Genomic DNA, 21,251 nt, shown 5'->3' on the forward strand with positions numbered 1-21,251 from the left:
ATCAGCTTCAGAGGCCTGCGCTTTTGTTGTTGTTGTTGTTGTTGTTGTTGTTGTTGTTGTCGTTCTCTCATAGAGTTGTATTTTGTACTCATAGCAGTCTATGGTATTCTCAGGGGTTAAAATAAGAAAACCTAAAAAAAAAAAGAATTAAAGGTTTTAAAATGTATAGAGAAAGTGACGTAAGACAGAGATGTAAATATATATATATATAATATTGTATACAGTGTATATATATATATATGTATATCTATATGTATATCTATAAATATACATATATGTATATCTATATATATATATGTATATCTATAGATATACATATAGATATGTATATATGTGTATATATATATCTATGTATATATATATACATACATATACATAGATATGTATACATATAGATATGTATATATATGTATGTATATATATATATATACATACATATACATATATCTATATACATATAGATATGTATACATATAGATATGTATATATATATATATATATATATACATACATATACATATATCTATATACATATAGATATTCTCTCCCTGGCCCGTCTGGTTCCAGTGGGTAACAAAGGCCTGATGAACCTAAATAGAGATGCAGGTCCAATCTACTTCCTGTGTTTGACGGACAGCTCATGACAGCCCCCCCCCCCCCACACACACACACACACACACACACACACACACACACACACACTGGTACAACAGGGTTATAATGTACGAGATGATTAGTTTTTTATGCATACAGTATGTGGACCCGGCATCAGGAAGTATTGAGCTTACTCAGAGTGACACGCCCCCTCCATCAGCAGGAGAGTATTATTATTATTAGTAGTAGTATTAGTTTTATTACTGGGGACTTCAGCCATCGTGGGAGATTCACCCTGAACCTCCACACCCGTCTCTTGAGAGGGTACTGGACTTCTATTACAACCCCACGAGAACTGACAACAACAACAACAACAACAACATTTGTTGTTGTTTATTTAAAGCGAGGTTGTGTCTCTGGCGGTCGTAAACTCGATATTCGATATTCAATGTTCAGACTTTGTAGACCGTGGTCCAGGACTAGACTTGGCCTTCACCGCGTGGTAGAGGCTTATTAGTGGAGGCGGGGCTTATTAGTCCCATTTAAACACCAAGAGCAGTGGTACCTCGGGAGGCCGTTTAGAGGTGTTGTTGTTGTTGTTGTTGTTTCCCAAACACAAACTGGTTATTATTCTACATTTACAGCGTGGCTTCAGTGCCATCTCCTTTCCGCTTCATAGATACTGGACCCTGGAGTCTCTCTGAAGCGCCGCGTCCTCCGCGTGTGGCGAGCGTCCTCCGCGTGTGGCGAGCGTCCTCCGCGTGGCGAGCGTCCTCCGCGTGGGGAGCGTCCTCCGCGTGGGGAGCGTCCTCCGCGTGGGGAGCGTCCTCCGCGTGTGGCGAGCGTCCTCCGCGTGGCGAGCGTCCTCCGCGTGGGGAGCGTCCTCCGCGTGGGGAGCGTCCTCCGCGTGTGGCGAGCGTCCTCCGCGTGGCGAGCGTCCTCCGCGTGGGGAGCGTCCTCCGCGTGGGGAGCGTCCTCCGCGTGGGGAGCGTCCTCCGCGTGGCGAACGTCCTCCGCGTGGGGAGCGTCCTCCGCGTGGGGAGCGTCCTCCGCGTGGCGAACGTCCTCCGCGTGGGGAGCGTCCTCCGCGTGGCGAGCGTCCTCCGCGTGGGGAGCGTCCTCCGCGTGGCGAACGTCCTCCGCGTGGCGAACGTCCTCCGCGTGGGGAGCGTCCTCCGCGTGGCGAGCGTCCTCCGCGTGGGGAGCGTCCTCCGCGTGGGGAGCGTCCTCCGCGTGGCGCCGCGTCCTCCGCGTGGCGAGCGTCCTCCGCGTGGCGAGCGTCCTCCGCGTGGGGAGCGTCCTCCGCGTGGCGCCGCGTCCTCCGCGTGGCGAGCGTCCTCCGCGTGGCGAGCGTCCTCCGCGTGGCGAGCGTCCTCCGCGCGGCGAGCGTACTGCAGGAACGACCTCCCGTTGTGGAGGCTACGTTCCTCTGGGAAGCTCTCACAGGGAACCCTCCGCAGAGATGCAGATGTATACATACGAGCCGCTGCATGCAACAACAAAACGACAACAGCCGCCTCGTGCACGCCACGGCGGGGCCTCGTGCACGCCACGGCGGGGCCTCGGTTCCTCAGAACCTCCTCAAGATCCCGTTTCAGAGCTTTTGTTGTGTTAATAGAAGCATCAGGGGAGCAACGTCGTAAAGTGGCGGCTGCTCTGAGGTGTTTTTTGACGGGCCCCAGGGTGCTGTTCACTGAGTTGCTCCTCCGGGCCAATCGGAAAGGGGGTTTTGAGGCTGGCCTCGGGTCAGTGGAGACGGTGATGATGACCTTCTGGTCTCTCTAATGTATAGTACTGTTCACCTACTGCTATAGAGACCGTGTTCATTTAGCGTGTTTTAGAAAAAAGCTGTTTTTATTTCTCTCGTAACGCTTCAGCGGCTGACTCGTTATCTGCTTCCTGGTTTTTATTATTAAAAAGGTTTAGGTCATGGAGGCCGAGGAGGAAGAAGAGAGCTCCGCTGTGGAGTCCGACTGGGCGGAGCCGGAGAACCTCAGAGAGGTCTTCAGACCTCGGAGAACCTCAGAGAGGTCTTCAGACCTCAGAGAACCCCAGAGAGGTCTTCAGACTTAGAACAGCCAATCGTCGTCTTTAGAGCTGCAAGTGATCCAACAATAGTTGATCTTCTCACCTTTCGCAATGTGACGCTGCTCCTCTTCAGGCGCGCTAGTTAAACTCGGGACTATTTGTTGGAAGAAATAAAACAACACATTTTTAATAATAAAATTAGAAAATATATTTATTTTTTTTCGAGCGCGGATGTGAAACGATCCTCGTTTCCAGCTTTTCAGTTGGGAGGATTTTGCAGTTTATTTATTGTAAGTGACAATCGTTCTGAAGCAATTTAATTGCAACCAATTAGTTTGTTTCGGTGCCCAAAGAGAAATTCTTCAAATGCTGTTTGATCCAAACGACAGTCAGAGATTAAAATACAAAACAGCTCATATGTGTATGTATATATATATATATATACATATATATATATATACACACACACACACACACACACACATATATATATATGTATATAAGACGACTGTAACCGATAAAGCAGAGCACATAAAGTGTATTTTCAGGCCTCTGAAGCTCCCATCTGCACAAACTGCACCTTACTCACGCACCTCCTCCTCTCTGGTCCTCTCTGGTCCTCCTCTCTGGTCCTCCTCTGTGGTCCTCCTCTCTGGTCCTCCTCTCTGGTCCTCTCTGGTCCTCCTCTCTGGTCCTCTCTGGTCCTCTCTGGTCCTCCTCTGTGGTCCTCCTTTCTGGTCCTCCTCTCTGGTCCTCCTCACTGGTCCTCCTCTCTGGTCCTCACTGGTCCTCTCGGTCGTCCTCTGGTCCTCCTCACTGGTCTTCACTGGTCCTCTCGGTCCTCCTCTGGTCCTCCTCACTCGTCCTCCTCTCTCCTGTTTGGCCTGGAGAGACAGAGAAGGAGAGAGAGAGAGAAAGAGAGAGAATGAGAGATGGAGAGAGAGAGAGGAGAGATGGAGTGAGAGAAGGAGAGATGGAGAGAGAGAGAAGGAGAGATGGAGAGAGAGAGATGGAGAGGGAGAGGGAGATGTTTCCTGAGGAGCAGAATCAGAGGACAAGAGTTTATTTGCCCTGCGTTCTGTCTGCAGGCAAGTTAACAAGCAGCTAATATAAACAGCACCCTTTCCTTGTCTCCTTGTCTCCACTCCCTCTCTCCCTCTCTCTCTCCCTCTCTCTCTCCCTCTCTCTCTCTCCCTCTCTCTCTCTCCCTCTCTCTCTCCCTCTCTCCCTCTCTCTCTCTCTCTCTCTCTCTCCCTCAGGTTTAAAACATAATTAAACTTTTTTCTCACCTTCTCCTCTAAACTCTTAATAATTAAAACATTAATGTTAGTTTAGCTGCTTCCTGTTTCTCTCTCATGAGATATTATGGGGTGTCATTCTGCACCATTTGAGCACTATTTGAATACAAATCAGCATCGACCAATCAACGCGTAGCTCCTCTTCATCATCCTCCTCTTCCTCTCTTCTTCCTCTTCTTCCTCCTCCTCCTCCTCTCCCTCCTCCTCCTCTGTCGGTTCTTCAACACAATAATATGAATGTTTCAAAGTGTGCCATTTGTTAATAGCAAAGAGAACTATTGAACATATATGAAAAAGAAGAGCTATTTTAAATAATTTTTTTGCTTTTTTTTTTTTTTGCTATATTTATTTTTCTCGTATTAGAATCTTCTTTGTCGGAGGGGAAAAAATAAAAAAAAATAAAAAAATGTATTTTTCATTAGTGCGAAAAACCTATTTTCTTCCTTTTTGTACAATTTGGATGTTTTGAAAAAGCAATATGACGATGACGATGTTTCCTGTGACTGTGTCTGCATGCTGTTTGTGTTGCCTTGACGATGGCTGCGTCCCACTCCCATCCCACACAGCCCGCCCTCGCCCCCGTCTGGCCCCGCCCCTCCCCCCCAATCCCTTGCTCTGGCCCCGCCCCCCTCATCTGATCCAGTCCAGACCGATCCAGTTCAGTCCAGTGCAGTCAATAAAGCATTGCTTTCTGTGTACACAAGACTGTGTGTGTCCTTCACATCTGATTCATGAAGAAAAGCTCTCTTTAAGTATTCATTCACTCATTCACAGAAATGACACGGCGGTTTAATAACCACACTAATACTTTACTAGAAGATGAGAATAAAATGATATTGTGTGTATATAACAATTCGGTTAAATAAACGTTTCTTAAATGTCGTACTTTATTTCATTTTTCAAATTGCTTTCCGTCACGCAACTTAAACGCATCCCTCATTTTACTTTAAGAACATTCATTAAATCATTATATTATGTTTGATGTACAATATAATTCATTCAGCCGACGATGAATATCGTTGAGATGTTATTCAATTGAACTTTTATATGATTTCTTTGACAGTCAGTTGTTGAAGTCCATATTACTGTGATGTTCTGGAGCTCAGGGAATCATCTAAATCGACCTTTGGAATTTTACCTTATGATAGACGCCACGATTACATGTTGTAATACTTTTATGATATTTTTAGGCCTCAAAGCCCCCCAAAACAAAAGGTTTGAGGAAGACGAAGCATTTGTTTTAGATAACAATGGATGTAAAATGGGCCCGTCGTATCCAGGGGTCAGATGGGAACATCCCAGTCCTCCCAGTCCTCCCAGGGGCTAAACAGCTCTGTGGCCTCCAGCACCGACAGGAACCGACTCCTGGGCCGCCCGGCAGAACTTCTTGGAGGTGCAGGATTCAGAAGGACTTCAAAGATGGAGACGGCGGGTGGAGACACTCTGCTGCCTCCCTGTGCCGCCCCCTGGTGGCTGTGTGGCGCAAGGTTACATTTCCTAAATGTGTGTGTGTGTGTGTGTGTGTGTGTGTGCGTGTGTGTGCGTGTGCGTGTAAGTCTGACAAGCAGCATTGTTCACAGCAGCGGTGAAGGACACATCTCCTGTGTACGTTTCCTATAAATAGCTTCCAATGGGGTGTGTGTGTGTGTGTGTGTGTGTGTGTGTGTTTGCCACCTTGGTAAAAGACTATTTACCAGACTGTTGATTAAGGGAATCAAAGGCAAGAATGTAAGAAAGAAAATCTGGAGAGCAGAGAGAATTCATAATAATACTTCTATGTAACAAATTAATTACATAATCGAGATAAAATACATAAGAGAATACACTGTTGTATCTAAAGATCAGGTGTTCCTGTTATTTTGTCCACTCACCTGGAAGTTCAGTGTAATATTTAAGGAAGATTCAGAGGCAGCGACGTGGACATTAAAGGGTCATTTCGCCACAGATCAAGTGTTTAACTGCCTTGTGTTGAGCCGTGACCTTTGACCTCCATGTCCCGGGCCCACTTAGGAGGAAGAACAATGTTCACGCCCCCAACAAAAATCATTTTTATTGAAATCACTTTGTGTGACTCAAATAATAGAATAAAGAAAATTGAAACTACTTTCAAGTGAACCAGACAAGAAGAACATAAATGTGTAATCACTTTGTTAGAACAATGCAAACTGTCTGAGCAAAATATAATATTTGTAAAGATGCTCTCGATGGTGCAGCTGAGAAGTTCACCAGGAGTAGTTTTAGGGTTAGTAGTTCACTTTCAATCTTAAGTTATGAAAATCACCTCCCTCCATAAAATATAATGTCTAAGACAGACTTCTTGTGTCATCACAACCAAACCAAGACACCAAACTGTGTTATATCTTCCCCTTAAATTGTGTTATATCTTCTCCTTAAACTGTGTTCTATCTTCCCCTTAAACTGTAATATCATCACCTTAAACAGTGTTATATCTTCCCCTTAAATTGTGTAATGTATTCCGCTTGAACTGTGTTATGTCTTCCCCTTAAACTGTGTTGTATCTTCCCCTTAAACTGTGTAATATCTTCCGCTTAAACTGTGTTATGTCTTCTCCTTAACCGGTGTTCTATCTTCCCCTTAAACTGTAATATCATCACCTTAAACTGTGTTATATCTTCCCCTTAAACTGTTCCATCTTCCCCTTCAACTGTGTTCTATCTTCTCCTTAACCGGTGTTCTATCTTCCCCTTAAACTGTAATATCATCCCCTTAAACAGTGTTATATCTTCCCCTTAAACTGTGTAACATCTTCCCCTTAAACTGTGTTATGTCTTCCCCTTAAACTGTAATATCATCCCCTTAAACTGTGTTCTATCTTCCCCTTAAACTTCCCCTTAAACAGTGTTATATCTTCCCCTTAAACTGTGTTATATCTTCTCCTTAACCAGTGTTCTATCTTCCCCTTAAACTGTAATATCATCCCCTTAAACTGTGTTATATCTTCCCCTTAAACTGTGTTATATCTTCCCCTTAAACGGTGTTATATCTTCCCCTTAAACTGTGTTATATCTTCCCATTAGAAGAGGACGGTTTTACATTTGATTTATTTTGAAAATGTTATGAATAATAAGAAAGCAAAACAAGAATAAACAACAACATTCACAGTAGATATTTATAGATAAGGAATAGGCAGAAGTAAGCCACCCTTAGCCCGTTCCTATAGGTGAGCCCTTATGGTTGCGATGGGGCCAGCGTCTAGTTTCAGCCATGCTAGTTGTTACGTGTGGGGATATTTTTATTTTTTATGATTAGGACAGAAATAACAAGCTTGTTGATGTGCGTCAATGCCACAGTACACGACCTGGCTGTTTAAAAAGGCTGTTCACATACAAATAAATGCACATTTATTAAACTAAAGTTAAGTAAAACATTTAAATTTAAATAATAAATAGAAACCATAGATAATAAATCATTAAGGGTCTTCTTTCCCCGCAATAGTAGTAGTCGTAGTAGAAGTATTATATTATTATTATAAAATAATGTCTACTTCTACTACTACTGACTCTTATACTACTAATACTACTACTGACTCTACTAATAATAATAATACTACTACTACTAATACTACTACTACTGACTCTACTACTAATAATACTACTACTACTACTACTTCTACTACTGACTCTACTACTACTACTAATACTACTACTACTGACTCTACTACTAATAATAATACTACTACTACTACTTCTACTACTGACTCTACTACTACTACTAATACTACTACTACTGACTCTACTACTACTAATAATACTACTACTAATACTACTACTACTGACTCTACTACTACTACTAATACTACTACTACTGACTCTACTACTACTACTACTACTACTACTACTACTACTACTGACTCTACTACTACTACTACTACTACTACTACTACTACTACTGACTCTACTAGTACTACTACTACTACTACTACTGACTCTACTAGTACTATTACTACTGTGGGAAAAGAAGACCCTGTTGACTTTATTTCTTCTTTTCTTTTCTTTTTATTATTAGTAGAAGTATTATATTATTATTATTATTATTATTATTATTAAATATATTTTACTTAACTTTATTTATTTTTTTAAACTAAATACAAAATAAAAGTAAATAAATTAAAGTTGAATAAAATATGTAATAATAATATAATACTACTTCTACTCATTTATTATTCAAAAAGCAGAGTATGCTTTAGGGCGGGGCTTACTGTGATTGACAGGTCTATACACATATATGATCACTTCTGTACATCGGTTGCAACAAACAACAAGGCTTCAAAACATCGGTCCACAAACCAACGTCCACTTTTACAGCCACTGGATGTTCCAGAGCTTCAGTGGTGGAACACAGGAACTCTCTCTCTCTCTCTCTCGCCCTTCATTTGAAGGGTCCGGTGGAGTCCATCACGCCATCCGGCTCCAGGTCAGACACAGTACACGATGTTTCCCCCGGTGGGGATGAAAGAGGAGCCCCTGCTGGGTCAGAACGGGGGTCGGGGCTGCAAGCAGCTCCTCGTGTCCCTTTTCACTGCAGCTGGCTGAAGGAGTTTTACGGCCTACGAGCGCGCAGGAATGTTCACGTCCTGGTTTTTTTTTTTCCCGTGTGGACAAAATGTTTTTATTGCGACGCGGACGCCAGTTCGGTCTCTGGAGAGGAGAGGAGTGAACGTGACTCAGAGAGCCAGCATCGATAACAAACACAGGTAAGCAAAGGAAAAGTCTCTCTGGGTCAGCCATGTTCCTTTTATCGCGAGGTTGTTCTAACATTCAAAACCTTCATCTATGAGATGAGTATCTACAATTAATAAATTGGTTTTCTCAAAATAATGCCTAAGTATTTCCAATTGATGACTCGGCATCTCAAAATAATGACTTAATATCTAAAATTAAGCATTTAGTATCTCAAATTAATGACTTAGTATTAAAAATAATTACATAGTATCTAAAAAAGAATGACTTAGTATCTCAAAATAAGGATTTAGTATCTCAAATTAATGACTTAGTATTAAAAATAATTACATAGTATCTAAAAAAGAATGACTTAGTATCTCAAAATAAAGACTCGGCATCTCAAAATAATGACTTAATATCTAAAATTAAGCATTTAGTATCTCACATTAATGACTTACTATCTCAAATAATGAATTAGTATTAAAAATAATTACATAATATCTAAAAAAGAATGACTTAGTATCTCAACATAAGGATTTAGTATCTCAAATTAATGACTTAGTATTAAAAATAATTACATAGTATCTAAAAAAGAATGACTTAGTATCTCAAAATAAAGACTCGGCATCTCAAAATAATGACTTAATATCTAAAATTAAGCATTTAGTATCTCACATTAATGACTTACTATCTCAAATAATGAATTAGTATTAAAAATAATTACATAGTATCTAAAAAAGAATGACTTACTTTCTCAAATTAATGAATTAGTATTAAAAATAATTACATAGTATCTAAAAAAGAATGACTTAGTATCTCAAAATAAGGATTTAGTATCTCAAATTAATGACTTAGTATTAAAAATAATTACATAGTATCTAAAAAAGAATGACTTAGTATCTCAAAATAAAGACTCGGCATCTCAAAATAATGACTTAATATCTAAAATTAAGCATTTAGTATCTCACATTAATGACTTACTATCTCAAATAATGAATTAGTATTAAAAATAATTACATAGTATCTAAAAAAGAATGACTTACTTTCTCAAATTAATGAATTAGTATTAAAAATAATTACATAGTATCTAAAAAAGAATTACTTAGTATCTCAAAATAATGACTTAGTATCTCAAAATTATGGACTTAGTATCTCAAAATAATGACATAGTATCTCAAAATAGTGAATTAGTATCTTAAAATAATTATAAAGTATGTAAAGATAACTACATAGTATCTCAAAATAAGGACTTAGTATTTCAAAATAATGATATATTATGTAAAAATAACTACTTAGTATCTCAAAATAATTAAATAGTATCTCAAAATAATTACTTAGTATGTTGGCGAGGGAACTTGACAACCAAATGTCGAAGAAGTATTTTAAGTGAAAGCTGTTTGAGATGAATCACAAGAATAATTACATAAAATCAGATATTTAATAAAAAGTAAAAATACAACATCACCATAACAACATATAGGCATGTTTTGCCTTCTTGTGATTAATATTGATAATCTTTCTCAAAATAATGACATAGTGATGAAAAATAATGAGAAACCTTTTCAAAATAATGGCTTTGTATTTCAAAATAATGGCTTTGTATTTCAAAATTATGGCTTTGTATTTCAAAATAATGGCTTTTTATTTCAAAATAATGAGAAACTTTCTCAATATGATGAGTTGGTATTTCAAAAGCCATTATTTAAAAATAATATTATATTGTGATACAGAGTCAGTAGTTTGAGATACTAAGTCATTATTCTTTAAAGTTTCTCATTATTTTAAAATGCTACGTCGATATTTCTAGAAAGTTTCAAACTTTTTTTTCATGACAAAGTTTTCATTATATTTTCTTATAATTAATAAAAATAGATAAACAAGTGTTTCAAAGCTGTTTTTACTGTAAAAAGACCAAAAATAAATCTGTGTTTCAGTATATTTAGCATGGTCCATGAATCGGTGCTGCACTCACTCGTGTGCTGTGTGGTTAACAGACATAGTGATCATTGTTAGAGCGTTATGGGCTGTAGTTGGATTTCATCTAAGTGTATTTTAAGCCGTATCAGATGAACTGTTAAACTAAAACTGATAGGGACGAGTAATCCCCCTCAATTAAAGCTGTCAGTCACCTATCCCAACCCTCTGGATTGAATTAGATCATATCCCATTCAAGGAAGAAAACCAATGGCGTCAAACTGTCAACAATTAGCAGGGAGATTTCAGACACTCAGTTAGTTTGTCCTACACTTTGGTGCAGAGAAAAACAATCTGTCCTTTTAGTAAATTAGACCATAAAGCAGGGTGTACTTTAGGGCGGGGCTACCTTATGATTGACACAGCGTTGTCCGTGTTTCCGTCGAAAAACTTTGATCCTTTCACTTGTGTTTTTACTTCATGAAAGCTAATTGTAACATTTTGGTTGCCTAAACATGTTTTATTCAGCGTTCGGTTGTCCTTAGCTCCGCCCTCTCCCTTTTAAAAAATGAGATGGCAATTGAAGATGGCCAAAGACCAAGATGGTGACGGCCAAAGACCAAGATGGTGACGGCCAAAGACCAAGATGGTGACGACCAAAGACCAAGATGGTGACGGCCAAAGACCAAGATGGTGACGGCCAAAGACCAAGATGGTGACGACCAAAGACCAAGATGGTGACGGCCAAAGACCAAGATGGTGACGGCCAAAGACCAAGATGGTGACGACCAAAGACCAAGATGGTGACGGCCAAAGACCTAGATGGTGACGACCAAAGACCGAGATGGTGACGACCAAAGACCGAGATGGTGACGGCCAAAGACCAAGATGGTGACGGCCAAAGACCGAGATGGTGACGACCAAAGACCGAGATGGTGACGGCCAAAGACCAAGATGGTGACAACCAAAGACCGAGATGGTGACGGCCAAAGACCGAGATGGTGACGACCAAAGACCGAGATGGTGACGGCCAAAGACCGAGATGGTGACGACCAAAGACCGAGATGGTGACGACCAAAGACCGAGATGGTGACGGCCAAAGACCGAGATGGTGACGGCCAAAGACCGAGATGGTGACGATCAAAGACCGAGATGGTGACGACCAAAGACCGAGATGGTGACGGCCAAAGACCGAGATGGTGACGGCCAAAGACCAAGATGGTGACGACCGAAGACCAAGATGGTGACGATCGAAGACCAAGATGGTGACGATCAAAGACCAAGATGGTGACGACCGAAGACCAAGATGGTGACGATCGAAGACCAAGATGGTGACGATCGAAGACCAAGATGGTGACGATCGAAGACCAAGATGGTGACGATCAAAGACCAAGATGGTGACGATCGAAGACCAAGATGGTGACGATCGAAGACCAAGATGGTGACGATCAAAGACCAAGATGGTGACCGAGATGGTGACGGCCAAAGACCAAGATGGTGACGACCAAAGACCAAGATGGTGACGACCAAAGACCAAGATGGTGACGACCAAAGACCAAGATGGTGACGGCCAAAGACCAAGATGGTGACGATCAAAGACCAAGATGGTGACGGCCAAAGACCAAGATGGTGACAACCAAAGACCAAAGATCCATTCCTGCCCTAGAAAGTCTAACACTCCTTCACACTGTTGGCTATAAAAAGCAACGCCTCTACAGGCTGGTCAACCAAAGCATTTCATGTTTCAAAAAAAATATATATAAGGAAAATTATACACACTTGAAAAAGTGTGGACGAATTAGAATATTCAAATCGGTCAACTTCTACAGGTTTTAACATCTGTTGCAAAGGTAAAAATGACAACGGATGCAGAAACTCACTGCAGGAGTGGAGGAGGAGGTGGTGAAAAGAAGAATGAGAACTGGAAGAACGTGACGGAAGAGAGAAACCCCAAGTATGAATGGCATATCTGCTATTTGTGGAAGGGGGACAGCGAGAGGTTCTTATTGGACGAAGACCGAGTGGAAACAAACAGTAAGCTTGTGGACACGTTGTCACGACGTCAATCACCCATTGGAAACCTGGCACGGCCACTGGAATTCAAACACACCGTTTATTATTCGGTCATCGCCATCTTGCAACCGGTGAACGGAAGGTGTTGGAGGAGAGACGTAGAGACGCCATATACCTGTCAATCAACTTGTAGCCGCGCCCTAAAGCGTACCCTGCTTTATGGTCTGTTTGATTCTAAATGACCATAATTTACTAAATGAACATCGCGCTGTATTGAAGAAGACTTGAAACTAGAGATTGAGACCAAAAACTAATGTTTACAATGTTTACTGAGGGAATAAATCAAGAGAAGTAGAGTCATTTATATAGACTTCTATACAACCAGAGGAGTCGCCCCCTGGTGGTCAGTAGAGAGAATGCAGCTTTAACACATGAAGCATAGACTTCTATACAACCAGAGGAGTCGCCCCCTGGTGGTCAGGAGAGAGAATGCAGCTATAACACATGAAACATAGAATTCTATACAACCAGAGGAGTCGCCCCCTGGTGGTCAGGAGAGAGAATGCAGCTTTAACACGTGAAGCATAGACTTCTATACAACCAAAAGAGTTGCCCCCTGGTGGTCAGGAGAGAGAATGCAGCTTTAACACATGAAGCATAGAATTCTATACAACCAGAGGAGTCGCCCCCTGGTGGTCAGGAGAGAGAATGCAGCTTTAACACGTGAAGCATAGACTTCTATACAACCAGAGGTGTCGCCCCCTGATGGACATCTTGAGTATTAGCTTCACTTCACAGGAATGGGAATCCCCGCCTGGTTCATCCTGATATATCTGCTCCCACTGTACCACAGAGCCATGACACTGGTTGTCCTTCACAGCAATGAACATGGTCACGCTACATCAAACCAGATCGCTATACGCTGAAATTATTCCCTCTGAAATTTGACAGCAAACCAACAAAATATTTTGTGCATGTATGTTCTACTGATATGACACTCTCGACATATTCTATGTTATTCTACTGTGCCATAACCAATGAAAACCTAATATCCCCAAAGGAATCATTATAGCTTCATGTTATCTTCTCGGCCCCTCTGGAAGCTGCTGGCTCGGGGGGGTCGTAACTAAGCCCTTTTCCAAAAGGCCGGGGAACGATAGAGACCTTAATACCAACGACGCAACACTATGTATAGCTTTGGAAAACAGAGAAGAGGACGTCAGGCTGGGAAATCGTTGTCCCGGCGGATCGAGGGCTGTGGAGGACGGAAAGGGTTTGAATCCCAGACAGAGAGGCAGAGCTCTGAGAGACACGTCTGAGTTGATTCTGCATAAAAAAATTAAACGTTTCCGGCTTTACGAAGAACACAAAGAAGAGGTTTTTGACCTTTACTCTCAGGAACCGTTGTTCCTCATTCAGGCGCAGCGGCAGATCTTGTAAGTGTTAATGGAACAACATGACGATGACCTCGTTTTATGTTTAGATATTCACGGTCAGTCCAATTTGATACCAGAAAAAAAGTATCTCAATAATTATTGTACGTCTGTGAGGTTTTGGTGCCTAGAGTATGAATCACAATGACACCCTGACTTCTTAGTGAGTTTTAAAATATACACTAAGCTGCCTTTCTGTACAGGTTGCATACTAGCGCGTAAAGTTCATATAATATGAACCTTAACATGTCACATTACTTCTTCTTTCTTCTATAATGTTGACAGAAGCTTACAATAACAATCCGAGAGTGTCAGTGGCAAAAACAAACGCTTCCTGAACCTCCCGACAATCATTTATTGGAAATGAGTTCCAATAAGGTGTCAGTTTAAGTACAGGAGACCTTCCTTTCTGTCTTTCCGTCTGCTGCTAGACGCCGATGGCCCCAAAGCAGACGGCCACGCCGACGGGAAGGCCGGAAGCTTCAAGCTCTGCAGCTCCTCAGAAGCTGGTAACTCGGTAAGATTCTCTACACATTAAACCTGACTAAGTATTTAATCTACATTAAACCTAACTAAGTATTTAATCTACATTAAACCTAACTAAGTATTTAATCTGTATTAAACCTAACTAAGTATTTAATCTACATTAAACCTAACTAAGTATTTAATCTACATTAAACCTAACTAAGTATTTAATCTACATTAAACCTAACTAAGTATTTAATCTTTATTAAACCTGACTAAGTATTTCACCATCTTTTATTAAACCTGACTAAGTATTTCATCTTTATTAAACCTAACTAAGTATTTCACCATCTTTATTAAACCTAACTAAGTATTTAATCTTCATTAAACCTGACTAAGTATTTAATCTACATTAAACCTAACTAAGTATTTAATCTTTATTAAACCTGACTAAGTATTTCACCATCTTTTATTAAACCTGACTAAGTATTTCATCTTTATTAAACCTAACTAAGTATTTAATCTTTATTAAACATAACTAAGTATTTCACCATCTTTATTAAACCTAACTAAGTATTTAATCTTCATTAAACCTGACTAAGTATTTAATCTACATTAAACCTAACTAAGTATTTAATCTTTATTAAACCTGACTAAGTATTTCACCATCTTTTATTAAACCTGACTAAGTATTTCATCTTTATTAAACCTAACTAAGTATTTAATCTTTATTAAACATAACTAAGTATTTCACCATCTTTATTAAACCTAACTAAGTATTTAATCTACATTAAACCTAACTAAGTATTTAATCTACATTAAACCTGACTAAGTATTTAATCTTTATTAAACCTAACTAAGTATTTAATCTACATTAAACCTAACTAAGTATTTAATCTTTATTAAACCTGACTAAGTATTTCACCATCTTTATTAAACCTGACTAAGTATTTCACCATCTTTTATTAAACCTGACTAAGTATTTCACCATCTTTATTAAACCTGACTAAGTATTTCACCATCTTTTATTAAACCTGACTAAGTATTTAATCTTTATTAAACCTGACTAAGTATTTCATCTTTATTAAACCTGACTAAGTATTTCATCTTCATTAAACCTGACTAAGTATTTAATCTACATTAAACCTAACTAAGTATTTAATCTTTATTAAACCTGACTAAGTATTTCACCATCTTTTATTAAACCTGACTAAGTATTTAATCTACATTAAACCTAACTAAGTATTTAATCTTTATTAAACCTAACTAAGTATTTAATCTACATTAAACCTAACTAAGTATTTCATCTTTATTAAACCTGACTAAGTATTTCACCATCTTTATTAAATCTGACTAAGTATTTAATCTTTATTTAACATAACTAAGCATTTCACCATCTTTATTAAACCTAACTAAGTATTTAATCTACATTAAACCTAACTAAGTATTTAATCTACATTAAACCTGACTAAGTATTTAATCTTTATTAAACCTAACTAAGTATTTCATCTTCATTAAACCTAACTAAGTATTTAATCTTTATTAAACCTGACTAAGTATTTCACCATCTTTATTAAACCTGACTAAGTATTTCACCATCTTTTATTAAACCTGACTAAGTATTTAATCTTTATTAAACCTGACTAAGTATTTCATCTTCATTAAACCTGACTAAGTATTTCATCTTTATTAAACCTGACTAAGTATTTCATCTTTATTAAACCTGACTAAGTATTTCATCTTCATTAAACCTAACTAAGTATTTAATCTTTATTAAACCTGACTAAGTATTTCACCATCTTTTATTAAACCTGACTAAGTATTTCATCTTTATTAAACCTAACTAAGTATTTAATCTTTATTAAACATAACTAAGTATTTCACCATCTTTTATTAAACCTGACTAAGTATTTAATCTACATTAAACCTAACTAAGTATTTAATCTTTATTAAACCTAACTAAGTATTTAATCTACATTAAACCTAACTAAGTATTTCATCTTTATTAAACCTGACTAAGTATTTCACCATCTTTATTAAATCTGACTAAGTATTTCACCATCTTTTATTAAACCTGACTAAGTATTTAATCTTTATTTAACATAACTAAGCATTTCACCATCTTTATTAAACCTAACTAAGTATTTAATCTTTATTAAACCTAACTAAGTATTTAATCTTTATTAAACCTGACTAAATATTTCACCATCTTTATTAAACATAAGTATTTCTTATTGTCGCCCTGCTGCCTTCATCTCCTCGTCTTCCTCCCTCGACTCGCTGCTGTTGTCGTGACAGCGCTGTCGATGCCTCTGATGATGACGATGATGACGGTGGAGTGAAGAAGAGTCCCCTGGGAGAGAGCTGGGTGGACGACGAGGACGGCCACCTGGTCTATGACGTGGGCCTGCTGATGAAAGGAAGATGTACTCCACACCTGTTTGTCCTCCTAAGCTGTTTACACGTCTAATATACTGTGTATATATATATATATATCACTTAAAAAAATAAACATAGTAATAACAAATAGTTACTAAACTTGAGCATTGTACATACATACATTTCACATTGTAGGTTAAACACTAGATGTTGATTAAATGTATTAAAAAGAATCTGTCTTATTTTTACTGTTATATTTGATGTAAAAATTAAAATATATAATTATATTTTACACAAGTCTCCTTTAGACCATGATCAGAAACCCAATATTTTGGCCATTTCTGCCAGTTTCAACATCATAATATTTCATGTGTTTGAGTTTAATAAGAGTTTAAAAGTATTTAATTAATTAATAAGCTTGGTATTTATTCTGATATGAATGTACTATTGTTTTCCGGCCTAGAAACACAGATTTTCTTTCAGTTTAACTGTTTTTTTCCTCACATTTTTGTGTATTTCCCGACGTGTTCCTCCACGTTCTTCAAGCTTTTGTCTTTTTCAACGTCGACTCGCCCGTTTCAACGCGTCGGATTCTTGTTTTCTTGTTAAAGACGACGGTTGAGACGGTTGAGACTCACATTCCTAACGCCGCCGCGAAAAAGGAAACGCCCCCAAAAAGAGCTGAATGACATCATCAACACATCGTCACAATAACACGTGAATGTCTCTCTGTCCTTTTCCAGACGAGGTGGTCTTCACGTTGGGAGTCGGAGCCTTCGGGAAAGTGGTGGAGTGCATTGACCGAGACGAGTAAGCTCAGGGACGAGGTTCTCCGATCCGAACCCCCGTCCGATCGTAGAACCTTTTTGAAAAAAGCTCCCTGATTCATGTTCTCCGGCACGGAGACGGTTTTTTTCTTTGGTTATTAACGTGGTGCCGCCGTGTTCTTCTTCAGAGACCGGCGCGTCGCCGTGAAGATCGCGAGGAACGTGGAGTGTTTCCGTGAGGCGGCGAGGTCAGAGGTCGCCGTGCTGGAGGAGATCAACCGGCTGGACGACGACAGCCGATTGTGAGGCGAGACCTTTTTAATGGAAAGAGCTTCTCTGATCCATGAATCTCCACGTCAGCACGCGACTTACGTATTCTGAAGGATTATTATTTATATAACAATTCGTGATTAAATACATGGAGGAAATAGTTTTTTGTGAAGTATTTTCTGGATTTATGGAGTGAAACAAAAGAGAAATCCAAAATCTTTAATTCTAATACGTCTTATAAAATTAAACAATAATTTTGAACATGGTTTTAAGTCTTTTAGTAGCTTGTCCTCTGCCTAACGGACCCCCCCCCCCCCCCCCCCCCCCCCAGCGCCTGTGTGAGGATGCTGGACCGGTTCCACCAGGGGGGTCACGCCTGCATCGTGTTCGAGCTGCTCGGCCTCAGCACCTTCGACTTCCAGCGGCTCAACGGGTTCCTGCCGTTCGCCGTGGAGCAGATCCGACACATGGCCTTCCAGATCTTCGGGGCCGTTTGCTGTGAGTCCACCGGCCCCCCCCACTCACCCCCCACCCCCCCGTGACCTCTGACCCCTGACCTTGACGTCATCTGGTTATATTAACGCAAAATGAACAGACATAAATTATGACTATACCTAATACTGACGAAAGGTGCATTTTAACAAGATTTGACGTACGATAACAACAACACCAATACTATATCAACAACAAAAATATGTACACGTGTGTGTGTGTTGTTGTGTGTGTGTGTTCCGCAGTCCTGCATCGTAACAAGCTGACCCACACAGACCTGAAGCCGGAGAACATCCTGTTCGTCTGCTCCGACTACGACCTGCAGTACAACCACGAGACGGTGAGCGCAAAAGAATTATAGATGAACACGTCTCGGTGCAAGGTTCGCCAAGAGGTGAGGCAGTGTGTGTGTGTGTGTGTGTGTGTGTGTGTGTGTGTGTGTTAGAAGTGTGAGGAGAGGAAGATAAGGAGTCTGGATGTGAAGGTGGTGGATTTTGGCACCGCCACATTCGACCACGAACACCACGAATCCCTGGTGTCAACACGCCACTACCGAGCTCCAGAGGTCATACTGGGTACAGACACACACGCACACGCACAGGCACACACACACACACACACACATATTTATGTCACATGATCCGTGCTTCTGGTTTCTAACGGAGTGTGTGTGCGCACAGATCTGGGCTGGAGCCAGGCGTGTGACGTTTGGAGTTTGGGCTGCGTTCTCATGGAGTTTTACCTGGGACACACACTCTTCCAGGTACAGGCACACGCACACACACACACACACACACACACACACACACACACACACACACACACACACACAGAAACAGGAGTGAGTCTTTCTATCCTGCCTTGTTTCAGACCCACGACAGTAAAGAACATCTGGCCATGATGGAGAGGATCCTGGGACCGATTCCCGTCCACCTGCTGAAACAAACCAGGTGACCCCCCTCTTTGGATCCCTGAGTCCTCCCAGACCACTTGGGACCTGGGACCTGGGTCTTCTCTAAACCTAACTACATATTGAACGGTCTTCTGCTGACCATGTGCGTGTGTGTTGTGTCTAGAAAGCAGCACTACGTGCACAACGAGCGACTGAGCTGGGACGAGCGGAGCTCCTCTGACAACCACATCAGGAAACACTGTAAACCCCTCAAGGTGCACGAACCCGATCAGCCAATCAGCCAACCGGCCAATCGGCCAATCGGCTGCAGCCGCGAGCTGAAGGGTTAATTAACCGTGTGTTGTTTCTCTCACAGCAGCACATGCAGAGGAGCAGCGAGGACGAGAGGCAGCTGTTCGACCTGCTGGGCTGCATGTTGGAGTACGACCTCTCCAGACGCATCACGCTGGAGGAGGCGCTGTGGCACCCGTTCTTCAGCCCGCTGAGGACTCAGGAGCAGCGCAGCTAGCACGCACACACACACACACACACGCACACACACACACACACACACACACACACACACACACACATATTCAACGTAACCTCAGGTTACAGTGAGGCACTTTAAACTGTTGTGAAAACAGTCTCAGTTTAGTCCTGATCCTCTATCTACATGACCTACAGGTCTAAAGGGAGTCTGGTGCTCGGAAACACTACCGCTTCTGTCCACAGGGACCGCCAGAGTCAACGTTAAATGCTCCGTCCTCGAGGAAGCTTTAAGCGCTACCGTACAAAAAACGTTTTGGTTTGTGGAGTTGATTAAGTTTGATTATTTTCAGTTTTTTTTTTTTTACAGTCAAAACAGTTTCCGAGAGCATTCCCATCTACTTGAAGTCATTTCTTTAAAATCCCATCGTGATCCAGCATGTTATTGGGAAAACGTTTAGAAGAATATTTCCGTGTTCTCCGTCATTGATTCATTATCGTCAGTAAATATTTTGTATTTTGATGTGTCTTGATTCTGTTTTACCAACATTTACTCTACCCTTTATTTACATTAAATGTAACAATATTTCTGTTATTATCTCTAAGGTCATTACTGGCGGTGTAATTCTGTCATCCAACAAAGGAAATGAAGAAACATTCAAACACCAAACCACTAAAAACTAAAGTTTGTTGGCACGATAAGTTGATTTCTTGTTTTTTAACAGAAAGAAAGTTGATAAAGATAAACTGTAAACAAGACAAGAAGACACACTGTCAGAGCAATACACGGACGTTTTGTTGTTGTTGTTGTTGTCTCGTTTTTTTGTAATGTTGTGTCTCTTTGTAATAATATTGTCTCTCTTTGTCTTTCTGTAAACATTTATGGGGGCGGGGGGTCATTTTGTGTCTTTGTCATTTTGTGTCTCTTTGTCATTTTGTGTCTTTGTCATTTTGTGTCTATTTGTCATTTTGTGTCTCTTTGTCATTTTGTGTCTATTTGTCATTTTGTGTCTCTTTGTCATTTTGTGTCTCTTTGTCATTTTGTGTCTATTCGTAATCATTTTGTGTCTCTTTGTCATTTTGTGTCTCTTTGTTGTCATTTAGTAGTACACCATCTATGTATCTGTTGGGACTTGTGCTGAGAAGACTTGAGCGTGTTCATGCGTTACTTCAAGGTGATACGGGATCTTTTTAGGTGAATGCACAAAGAAACATGATCCTGCTGAAGATATATATATATATATATATTTATATATACACACACACACACACACTCTACCTTCATGCAGACACTGCAGTCTGTCAGTCTAAAGTCAACACGTGGAACTGCTTTGTTGAAACAGGCGGACATTTATCAAGATTCAAGCAGCCGAGGAAGTTTCCATGACCAAATATTTATCCAGCTATGAAAAAGTCTCGTCTGTTATCTGAGGACCATCAGTTTAAAGCTCCTAAATCACACGGATGTAATAAAGCAGCATAAAACAAAGCCGAGGCATACAGCGTGGGCATCATGTTGTGGGTTCCAGCCGGTC

The 21,251-nt window shown here is 40.4% G+C and overlaps 1 protein-coding gene across 1 annotated transcript; it reads left to right on the forward strand.

Moving 5' to 3' along the window:
• The first annotated feature begins 2,523 nt into the window (after nt 1-2,523).
• Nucleotides 2,524-19,756, forward strand: LOC117742800 (dual specificity protein kinase CLK4-like). Its single transcript, XM_034550435.1, has 12 exons — nt 2,524-2,653; nt 8,571-8,634; nt 16,726-16,853; nt 17,550-17,616; nt 17,762-17,875; nt 18,175-18,341; nt 18,581-18,681; nt 18,784-18,910; nt 19,016-19,098; nt 19,206-19,285; nt 19,412-19,502; nt 19,604-19,756. Exons 1-12 carry the CDS (start codon nt 2,524-2,526, stop codon nt 19,754-19,756), a joined length of 1,305 nt encoding a protein of 434 aa, XP_034406326.1.
• Nucleotides 19,757-21,251: the final 1,495 nt, after the last annotated feature.

Source organism: Cyclopterus lumpus, chromosome 14, assembly GCF_009769545.1.
Source record: "Cyclopterus lumpus isolate fCycLum1 chromosome 14, fCycLum1.pri, whole genome shotgun sequence".
NCBI classification, from domain to species: Eukaryota; Metazoa; Chordata; class Actinopteri; order Perciformes; family Cyclopteridae; genus Cyclopterus; species Cyclopterus lumpus.

Bases quoted from the DNA above. Each gene is read 5' to 3' on its own strand.
- LOC117742800 (XM_034550435.1), top strand. From the start codon at position 2,524: ATGGAGGCCGAGGAGGAAGAAGAGAGCTCCGCTGTGGAGTCCGACTGG. The intron at 8,635-16,725 runs GTAAGCAAAGGA...TTGTCGTGACAG, and splicing joins AGCATCGATAACAAACACAG to CGCTGTCGATGCCTCTGATG. The intron at 18,342-18,580 runs GTGAGTCCACCG...TGTGTTCCGCAG, and splicing joins GATCTTCGGGGCCGTTTGCT to TCCTGCATCGTAACAAGCTG.